Source organism: Argentina silus (genome assembly GCF_951799395.1).
Source record: "Argentina silus genome assembly, chromosome: 16".
NCBI lineage: Eukaryota > Metazoa > Chordata > Actinopteri > Argentiniformes > Argentinidae > Argentina > Argentina silus.
The window spans coordinates 565,791-576,130 of NC_139670.1; the positions used below are offsets into that span (position 1 = coordinate 565,791).

General features: G+C 48.5%; 1 protein-coding gene across 2 annotated transcripts; it reads right to left on the bottom strand.

Moving 5' to 3' along the window:
* Positions 1-3,687: 3,687 nt before the first annotated feature.
* On the bottom strand, positions 3,688-8,879 carry irf3 (interferon regulatory factor 3). 2 transcript variants are annotated; one of them, XM_083687949.1, is made up of 11 exons: positions 8,652-8,879; positions 7,975-8,182; positions 7,437-7,602; positions 6,983-7,038; positions 6,767-6,857; positions 6,294-6,368; positions 5,734-5,952; positions 5,386-5,476; positions 4,900-5,189; positions 4,449-4,573; positions 3,688-4,230 (listed from the first exon to the last, which is right to left on the bottom strand). In XM_083687949.1, the coding sequence occupies exons 2-11, from the start codon at positions 8,140-8,142 to the stop codon at positions 4,117-4,119; spliced, it is 1,395 nt and encodes a 464-aa protein (XP_083544075.1). In that variant the 5' UTR covers positions 8,143-8,182; positions 8,652-8,879; the 3' UTR covers positions 3,688-4,116. The 2 variants fall into 2 exon arrangements, with proteins under 2 accessions (XP_083544075.1, XP_083544074.1); XM_083687948.1 differs by having other exon boundaries at positions 6,294-6,371.
* Positions 8,880-10,340: the final 1,461 nt, after the last annotated feature.

The window sequence follows — 10,340 nt, forward strand, 5'->3', positions numbered from 1 at the left end:
TGTGTGTGTGTTGTCTCTTGGTGTGTGTGTGTGTGTGTGTGTGTGTTGTCTCTTGTTGTGTGTGTGTGTGTGTGTGTGTGTGTGTGTTGTAGAAGTTCCTCTGTGCTTTTCCTACTCCACCGTCTCTCCACTAGACTTTATACACTGGCAGGGAGGGCGGGGCTGGGGCAGGGAGGGCGGGGCTGGGGCAGGGAGGGGGTGGGAATGGCGAGGGGCAGTGAATGACTCCTTCTGACAGTCACCGTCATGTGACCTGGTCCCCTCTCCTGTGTGTTTCTATTCATTATGTTTAACATTATCACACTTACTCCTATCTATCACCTCCTCTCCTATCTATCACCTCCTCCTCCTCCTCTCCTCCTCCTCCTCTCCTCCTCCTCCTCCTCTCCTCTCCTCCTCTCCTCTCCTCTCCTCTCCTCCTCTCCTCTCCTCCTCCTCCTCCTCTCCTCTCCTCCTCCTCCTCTCCTCTCCTCCTCCTCTCCTCCTCCTCCTCTCCTCTCCTCCTCCTCTCCTCTCCTCCTCCTCCTCCTCTCCTCCCCCTCCTCCTCCTCTTCTCCCTCCCTCCCTCTCCTCCTCCTCTCCTCCCCCTCCTCCTCCTCTCCTCCCCCTCCTCCTCCTCTTCTCCCTCCCTCCCTCTCCTCCTCCTCTCCTCCCCCTCCTCCTCCCCCTCCTCCTCCTCTCCCTCCCTCCCTCTCCTCCTCCTCTCCCTCCCTCCCTCTCCTCCTCCTCTCCTCCCCCTCCTCCTCCTCTTCTCCCTCCCTCCCTCTCCTCCTCCTCTTCTCCCTCCCTCCCTCTCCTCCTCCTCTCCTCCCCCTCCTCCTCCTCCTCTCCCTCCCTCCCTCTCCTCCTCCTCTCCTCCCCCTCCTCCTCCTCTTCTCCCTCCCTCCCTCTCCTCCTCCTCTCCTCCCCCTCCTCCTCTCCCTCCCTCCCTCTCCTCCCCCTCCTCCTCCTCTTCTCCCTCCCTCCCTCTCCTCCTCCTCTTCTCCCTCCCTCCCTCTCCTCCTCCTCTTCTCCCTCCCTCTCTTCCTCTGTTGTCTTTATCACTCTATTTTTCCTGCCTTTTTCCCCAGGAGGCACGTTTGCTGTCACTGGGTTTATTTCTGAAATGGCCTTCACACACACACACACACACACACGAGTCTCCCACATGAGTCCCATTTCAGGACAATGAGGACTGCTGTCAGGATCAGTGTGACTGGATGTTCATCTTTCTAAGAAACTCTCAGTATGAGGGTGTCTGGGCTTTCCCTCTCCTCCTCATCCTCCTCCTCCTCCTCTCCTCATCTCCTCCTCCTCATCCTCTCCTCCTCATCCTCTCTCACTCACAGCTTCCCTCCATGAGTCTATTGTTTACCTTTCCTGTGGGACATCTGGACTTGTTTTGCCTTCAAAATAACACTCTGAGTCATATATACACAAACACACACTGCCTGCTCTGCTTGCCTGCCTGCCTGCCTGCCTGCCTGCCTGTCTGTCTGTCTGTCTGTCTGTCTGCCTGCCTGTTTGCATGCGTTATGATTTGTGTTATGTTATTCGTCCCACATTAAACCTTATCAATCTCAGACCCAGATTAAACCTTATCAATACCAGACCCAGATTAAACCTTCTCAATACCAGACCCAGATTAAACCTTCTTAGTCCTAGACCCAGATTAAATCTTCTCAATCCTAGACCCAGATTAAACCCTCTCAATCCCAGACCCAGATTAAACCTCCTCAATACCAGTCCCAGATTAAACCTTCTCAATACCAGTCCCAGATTAAACCTCCTCAATACCAGTCCCAGATTAAACCTCCTCAATACCAGTCCCAGATTAAACCTTCTCAATACCAGACCCAGATTAAACCTCCTCAATACCAGTCCCAGATTAAACTTTCTCAATACCAGTCCCAGATTAAACCTTCTCAATACCAGTCCCAGATTAAACCTTCTCAATACCAGTCCCACTCCATCTCCAACAGAGAGTCTCCATTGAAGGTGCTGTTGAGTCCTTGGCCATAGTCTTAACCTGTGTCTGGGAAACCTATCCAAAAACATCTGTAGTCGCGGAAATGACTGTTGTCACCTTCAGTCGTTTCCAAGGTGACGAGCGGTCACTAACGTAAAGAAGTGTTGTTGTTGTTGATATCTCTGATATTATTTATCTCTTGTTTATGATATGTACAGTTCTCCTTCCCGGCTCCCCCCTCCACCCTGACGCACCCCACTTCCTGTTGTTGTTTTAGAGCCCCCTGGTCACCAGCCTGCATGAGGCCGGCCGGTTTCCTCTCCCCCCCCTCCCCCCCCCCTCTCTCTGTCTTCCTCTCTCTGTCTTCCTCTGCCCACTGGGTAGCTGGCTGAGCTTCCTGACAGGAAACGTTGTCATCGACTTACACATGTCACCTTCTCACACACTCACCTCCCCCCTCCTCCTCCCTCCCCCTCCCCCTCTCCCCTATAACCTCTCTCCCTCCTTTCCTATGGTATAATATGAACAAGGGGCACATACACGGTGACGCACACACACACACACACAGCCTGCTGCTATGGTTGTGGTTCCCATAGAGAGGCCTCAGGGGACGTCCTCTACATCACCCTCCCTGAGTGGGCGCTCAACTCCACACGACAAAGTTCACATGACCGAAAACATGTCCACACACACACACCTGGTATCTGGTACCGGCCCGGTACCACTTGACCCAGAGGGCTTCAGGACACTGCACCATCTAGTGGGGGTTTGAGAGAACAGCATCCCATGGTCTGTCACACTGCTCTCAGCCACAGATAGACACTCATAGGGGTGTGTGTGTGTGTGTGTGTGTGTGTGGCTGCTTGGCCATGCAATCAATTCTCATCAATTGTTGGAATGTGGTAATTTTTGCACCCCCCCCCCGCAAGGGAGAACACAGCTCTGGGCACAGGGTCAGCCATATTCAGCGCCCCTGGAGCAGTTAGGGGTTAAGTGCCTTGCTCAAGGGCACAACGGCAGGGGCTACACCCTAGTGCCTATACCCTCCACCCTAGCCCCTATACCCTCCACCCTAGCCCCTATATCCTACACCCTAGCCCCTATACCCTCCACCCTAGCCCCTATACCCTCCACCCTAGCCCCTATATCCTACACCCTAGCCCCTACATCTGTACTGTACTGCTGCCTGAAAACTCACTCCTGCTCTTTTCTGATTGGTTACCAGGGAAAACATCATCCAGCCAATGGGAGTGAATGCTGAGGGTCAGCTGGTGCCATTGACAGGACTGATGAACAGTAGTCTGGTGGAGGAGAGAGGGAGGGAGGGAGGGAGGGAGGGAGAGGAGGAAGTGGCTAGGGCATAGTGGGGAGGGACTGATTTGGAATGTGTGTACTAATATGACAGTGTAGTGTGTGTGTCTGTGTGTGTGTGTGTGTGTACAGGGTATTTCATCCCAGGATCGTTGAACTGAGATGTAGAAACATTTGATTGATTTTCCTTTTTTTGGTTTCATTCAGATTTAGACCCAGAGCAGAAAGAGAGGATGATGTTTGAGAACAGAGAGAGATCAGACAGACAGAGAGGATGATGTTTGAGAACAGAGAGAGATCAGACAGACAGAGAGGATGATGTTTGAGAACAGAGAGAGATCAGACAGACAGAGAGGATGATGTTTGAGAACAGAGAGAGATCAGACAGACAGAGAGGATGATGTTTGAGAACAGAGAGAGATCAGACAGACAGAGAGGATGATGTATTTGATGCACTACAGAACATGACAGAAAACATTGAAATAAAGAACCACTGTACAATGTTCCAGTTTGTATTCCTCAGCATCCGTGTTGTGTAATTGTAATTGTGCTTGATTAACATTCTTATTAAAAACCCATTCATTTCTTATTGATTATCCTTGAACAACGAGAAGTCAAAACAAAGCAACCCACTGGTTCCCTGAACCCCAAGAATGAAGACCCTCAACTAGAGAGAAACGGACCCTCCAGGCCTCTACACTGCATCCATGCTGCTGTGGAAACACAGCATCACTGATCAAATACAATATGATGCACAAGAAGGTAAACATTGACTGTTTCCTGTCCCTGGGCTGTCCTGGCATACTTTAGATTCAGCTGCATCATCTAACAGCTCCATCATCTAACAGCTGCATCATCTAACACAGCTCCATCATCTCCTGCAGAGACGTCTGCAGTTCCAGGGACTGCAGAGAGGAGGAGCCACCTGCCTGGGCCATCATCTTCAGCAGCTCAAAGGCCGTCAACACCACCTGACAACCACAGAACAAGAACAGGACCAGAGTCTCTTTATCAACACTTTGAGAAGACTGTGTGTGTGTGTGTGTGTGTGTGTGTGTGTGTGTGTGTGTGTGTGTGTGTGTGTGTGTGTGTGTGTGTGTGAGAGAGAGAGAGTCGTTTGTGCATGTGTGAGTGTGTGAGTGTGTGTGTGTGTGTGTGTGTGTGTGTGTGTGTGTGTGTGTTCTCCCACCTCTATCATGATGAGTTTCTTCTCCCAGGGTCTGTTGTCGGGATCTGGCCACTTCTCCCCCAGACAGAACCACACAGAGAAGGGGGGGCACTCCCCTCCACTCCTACTGATGAACTCACTCAGGCCTGGGGGAGGACACACACACACACACACACACACACACACACACACACACACACACACACACACACAGGTTCACACACACTGATCCTACTGATAAACTCACTCAGGCCTGGGGGAGAAGAGGGGAGGTTATCACTCACTCACTCACACGCACGCACGCACGCAGACACACACACACAGACAGACAGACAGACAGACAGACAGACAGACAGACAGACAGACAGACAGACAGACAGACAGACCTATCTATTACACACACACGCACTAATCTACCTCACAAACACACACTCACAAACTATAACTTCTGCATCTTCCTCAAATCCCTCACCTTCAAAGAAGTCCCTGGAGCGGTAGAGGGGCTCTGGGTGGTGCCTGGACACCTCCTGCGGCCTCCGGCTCTGGTCAAACTTATCCAGGCTCCAGAAGGCCCTGCTGTCCCCCCTCCGGAAGCCGTACACCACAGACCCCGACACCCCCACCTCCACGCCCCCCCCCAGCATGGCCAGGACACGCTGGGTCAGCTTGGCCTGGGTCTGGTCCAGGACCAGCCCTGGAGTGGGCAGGGACACCAGGGACAGGCCAGAGTCGGGGTCCAGGACAGGCCCGCTCGGTTCTGGTCTGGTGGGGGGGAGGACGGACACACACACACACACACACACACACACAGGTTCACAGTTAAATACAGTAAAACATGGAACGAACAACACATTTCTGCTCCGTCAGGTTGGCTTCTTATGACAGGAGGAAGCCCACCTCACCTGTACACCAGTCTGAAGCCCACCTCACCTGTACACCAGTCTGAAGCCCACCTCACCTGTACACCAGTCTGAAGCCCGCCTCGTTCTCCACCAGCTGCTCAGACACCCTCACCCCCCGGTAGAACACCGTCACCCTGTAGTGGGTCTCTGTGGGGGGGGTGAATACAACCAGATATGAGAATGGCCGTTCTACACATTATATCTCTGCATATAACTGTGTGTTTGACCTTGACCTTTGACCTTGACCACGCTCTGGGTTGAACTGGGTTTACAAATACTGGGGGGAAACGGCAGGGGAATGTATGTATGTCTGTCTGTCTGTCTGTCTGTCTGTCTGTCTGTCTGTCTGACTCACTCACTCACTCACTCACACACACACACGTGCGTCTCTGTGTGTAACATACTGAAGTGATCTCCCTCCATGGTTCTAGACACAGTGTTCCTGATCTCCTCTGTCCTCTGCTGCTGCTCGTAGGCTCCTCCCCCTCCTCCTACAGCTCCACCCATTGGCTGTTGCTGCGGTCCTCCAATCACACCCTCCATTACTCCTGGATACTGCTGTTGCCCGGGCGACACAGCTCCTCCAATCAGGAGGTCCATTGGGTCGTAGACAGGAACCTCGACTGGGGGGGAGAGGAGAGAGACAGGATGTGGATATATTCTAGCAAAGCACTACACAAACAATGTATTATTATTATTACTATTATTATTATTATTATTATTATTATTATTATTATAGTAATATTAGTAGCAGTATTACTACTATTATTATTATTATAGTAGTAGCAGTATTATTATTATTATTATTATTATTATTATAGTAGTAGCAGTATTATTATTATTATTATAGTAGTAGCAGTATTATTATTATTATTGTTATAGTAGTAGCAGTATTATTATTATTATTGTTATTATATTAAAATCCTCATTAGAGTTTCTAAAGGGCCATGTGTCAGAGTGGTACCTGTCTCCTCCAGGATGTTGAGGCCCTCTAGACACTCCTGCAGCAAGTCCTGGTTGAGTGTGGAGGCGGCTCCCTCTGCTGGCCAGACACAGGAGCACACAGGACGAGAGGAGGCGGTGTTAGGTGGATAAAGGACACCTCTATGAGATGGTATCTGATTTACCTGTATCAATATCATCAGCTGAACTCAGAGACCAACAGGAGAACATAGAAACAGTAGAGTAGAAACAGTAGAGTAGAAACAGTAGAGTAGAAACAGTAGAAACAGTAGAGTAGAAACAGTAGAAACAGTAGAGTAGAAACAGTAGAGTAGAAACAGTAGAGTAGAAACAGTAGAAACAGTAGAAACAGTAGAGTAGAAACAGTAGAGTAGAAACAGCAGAAACAGTAGAGTAGAAACAGCAGAAACAGTAGAAACAGTAGAGAGTAGAAACAGCAGAAACAGTAGAGAGTAGAACAAGGGCCTTCTTTACCTGTCAACACATTCTCCTTTGGGAGGAAGATATCATCAAAGAATGAGACATCCCTCTGTAGGACATCGTCCCTCTGCAGGATATCGTCCCTCTGCAGGAACGAGAGGAACATCTCAACAACCCTGTGCTAGAGTGGATATCCAGGAAATACTAATCTGGTGGGTAGGAGGTACAACACTGGGGCTAGAGTGGATGTCTGGTAGGTACAGTACTGACCTTGTGTCCCTGGCAGCCTGGGTCTTGGTACAGGTCCGGCTCTGGGTCCTGAGAACCTACAGACGGACCAGGAGGGAGGACAACAGACCAGGAGGGAGGACAACAGACCAGGAGGGAGGACAACAGACCAGGAGGAAGGACAACAGACCAGGAGGAAGAATAACAGTCCAGGAGGAAGGGAGGACAGGAAGAGGAGGAGGGGGGACAGGAACAGGAGGAGGGAGGACAGGAACAGGAGGAGGGAGGACAGGAACAGGAGGAGGGGGGACAGGAAGAGGAGAGTCATTTCAGAGTGATTTAGGCCAGGTGGAACACAGCAGCAAACCCGTCCAACACCACACGTTGTGTTTGATACCGTTCCTCATTACATTCCATGCATTACAATGAGCCCGTCCTCCGATTTCTACCTCCCCCAGCCTCCCCTGCCTCTCATAGGTGGTTCATGGTGCCTCACCTGTGGGGGTCTCAGCTGGCCAGCGGTACACCTTGTGAGGGTTGGCGGCGTCGTTCTTGTTATCGGAGACGTTCTGGAACCCTTTGGCTCTCAGGGCGGCACGGAAGTTCCTCTTCCAGATGGACGGGTCAGAGTGGGGCTGGCCGTTACTGGCTTCATTCCACGCCTTGTTGGGGGCGAGGGGTGGTATTATTATTATTTATAAACAGGTAGTATAAGTCATATTATTATTATTATTATTATTTTTATTATTTATAAACAGGTAGTATAAGTTATAATATTATTATTATTATTATTATTATTATTATTATTCATAAACAGGTAGTATAAGTCATATTATTATTATTATTATTATTATTTATAAACAGGTAGTATAAGTTATATTATTATTGTTATTATTCATAAACAGGTAGTATAAGTCATATTATTATTATTATTATTAATAATAATAATAATAATAATAATAAACAGGTAGTATAAGTCATATTATTATTATTTATAAACAGGAAGTGCATAATCACTAGGAAGAGGCGTGTACCTTGAAGATGAGGACGTCATCGCCGGAGGAGTCCTGTCTCAGCGCGTGCTTCCACGGGATGCAGAACTCTGTCCGCTCTGGATTGGTCCAGGCCACCCCTGGGTACCGCCCACTGCTGACCTGCTCCCGCAGCCACGGGATGAGCAGCGGTCTGGGTCGGGCCGACATCTGGACGGAACCACCGCTGCTGAGACGACCTTTAACGGGTCTGGAAAGTCGACATTAAACAGTTCCAATTGTGTGTTGTGTCGAAGTTGAGTATAATTTTAAATATCCACCAACATTTTAACCCATTTGTCAAGTAAAACAAAAGCATAGTCAGTAAAAACATTAAAAGCACATTTAAAAAGATGGTTTTGGGTTTTGAGGGATCGTTTGAAGGAGGAGAACGTGCTGGATTCTTTGACTTGTTTTTAGACGAAATACAAGTCATCTCTAATGTCTAACCCTAACCCTCCCTTCTGCGATGCCACAACAAGTTCATACTGCAGGTATATAAAGGTTCTAAAGTAGATTATAAAGTACAGAGATTCTATCTGCACCAAACCATCTCTAGAGGACAACGCCTACGAATATTAAACCATAACTGATTCATGTTGCCACTTCAATACAACGCATTGATGAATAATAACATGTGAGTGTATAGTTAGAAGCGATGACAGGGTAAAGGTTCATACCTGGACAGATGCAGCAGCTCTCAACTCCTCGGACAGAACCTCTTAGTTCGTGAATCCGTGAGTTATGATGACAAGTAAAACCGTTTCTACTACTTATCTCCGGTCAGGTGTCGCAACAACCCGGTTATGAGCCAAGCAGCGCCTGTCATGTCGAGTCAAGCTGGGATATTCCTGAAACACCGAGTCAACTTTCTGCTCCAGGCTTTCTGGGGAAATCCCGCTCCTCGGTTTCGTTTTCCAGCTTCTCCGTCACCAACAGTCGGACAGCTGTGACGTCCTGTGTCGTCCTGTGTCGTCCGGCAGGTGGCGCTCTGGCCGAGGCCTGCAGGTCTGATGTGAAAGGACGGGTCTGGCCTAAGCAACATGGCGGCAGCTTCATCTGACCTGCTGATAGGCTGAGGGGGTCGTCGGCCATGTTGTTTAGACTTATCCAAGCCTCAGATCTACAGGAGTGTCTACGGGTCGGGGATCGATCGAAAACCAAGCAGCTCAAAATGATGTTATTGTGTTATTATGACTTCCTTGTTGCTCTTTTTAGGATCTAGCTGCTCAAAGCACTTCATTACACCGTCTACGGCTGTCTTCTGTGTATATGACAAATAAACTTTGACAAATGACAGTATTCCAACCAGGGAAGTCAATGAGAACTCAAGAGATTTCAACAACAATCTATTTGTTCTTTGCAGGTTTTATTTGTTTCTCAAATACAGTAGAGTTAATGTACAGAAGAAAACAAAGAATTTTTCAAGAACTGTACAATATTTACACAACTTTTTTTTTCAAAGGAAATTAAAGACTTGTTGTTTCCAAAATAAGTCATCATAGTCATCATAGTCATCATAATGAAATGCCTATTTCCTCTTTAAATATGACAGATTTAGAACACCTCCGTACAGGAAGTGGATACTGTTAGTAGGCTGTCTCTTCCTGTCACCTGCGTCGTCGTCTGATGACTCCAGCGTTTACCTTTCAAATATACCGTTCTTCTCTTCTTTTTACAGACATAGTTATGACCCCCCCCCCCCCCCCGGTCTTTGGGACAGGAGGAGAGAGCAGTGATTTGCGGTATATGTGATGATCGTATTTCATCACCTGTGAAAAATGTTATTTAAAATGCTGAGGCAGCTTCCCAGCGCTTGTGAGAGTTTAAACGTTAAAAACCTCCTGATATAAATAATAAAAATGTGTTTTCTATATGACCACAGGGTGGGCTGGGCGCTGCCTCTCATGAAGCACAGAAGGAAGTAGCGAGAGCGTTTTGAATAATCGTAATAATAATAATAATACAGTTATGTTGCATCGTTTCCATAGACAGACGTGTCCTTATCCACACAGTGCTCACTGCACTCTGAAACTGGGTTTAAAAAGCATCCTCCCCCCGGCCGCTCCCTCAGAAGCTCCATACAACCGTTAAAGTCTTTTCAGAAAAATAATTTATGTAAAAACTAAACAGTATTAGATTCTGTCTGAACGCTTGTCTGACACAGTCTGATGATGTCAGTTTAACCACGCCTCCTTCTCTCCGTCTGAACATCTGGTCAACTTCCTCTGGACCAGCAGTGAGGTCATCCCCTGTCACAGCGAAGCTCCGCCCCCCTCTTCTCTTGTCATCGAGTCACTAGGGGAGAAAGGTCCGTCTCTACGGCAACACCAATAAGAACAGCCCGTTTCTCCTGAGGAGCCAATAAG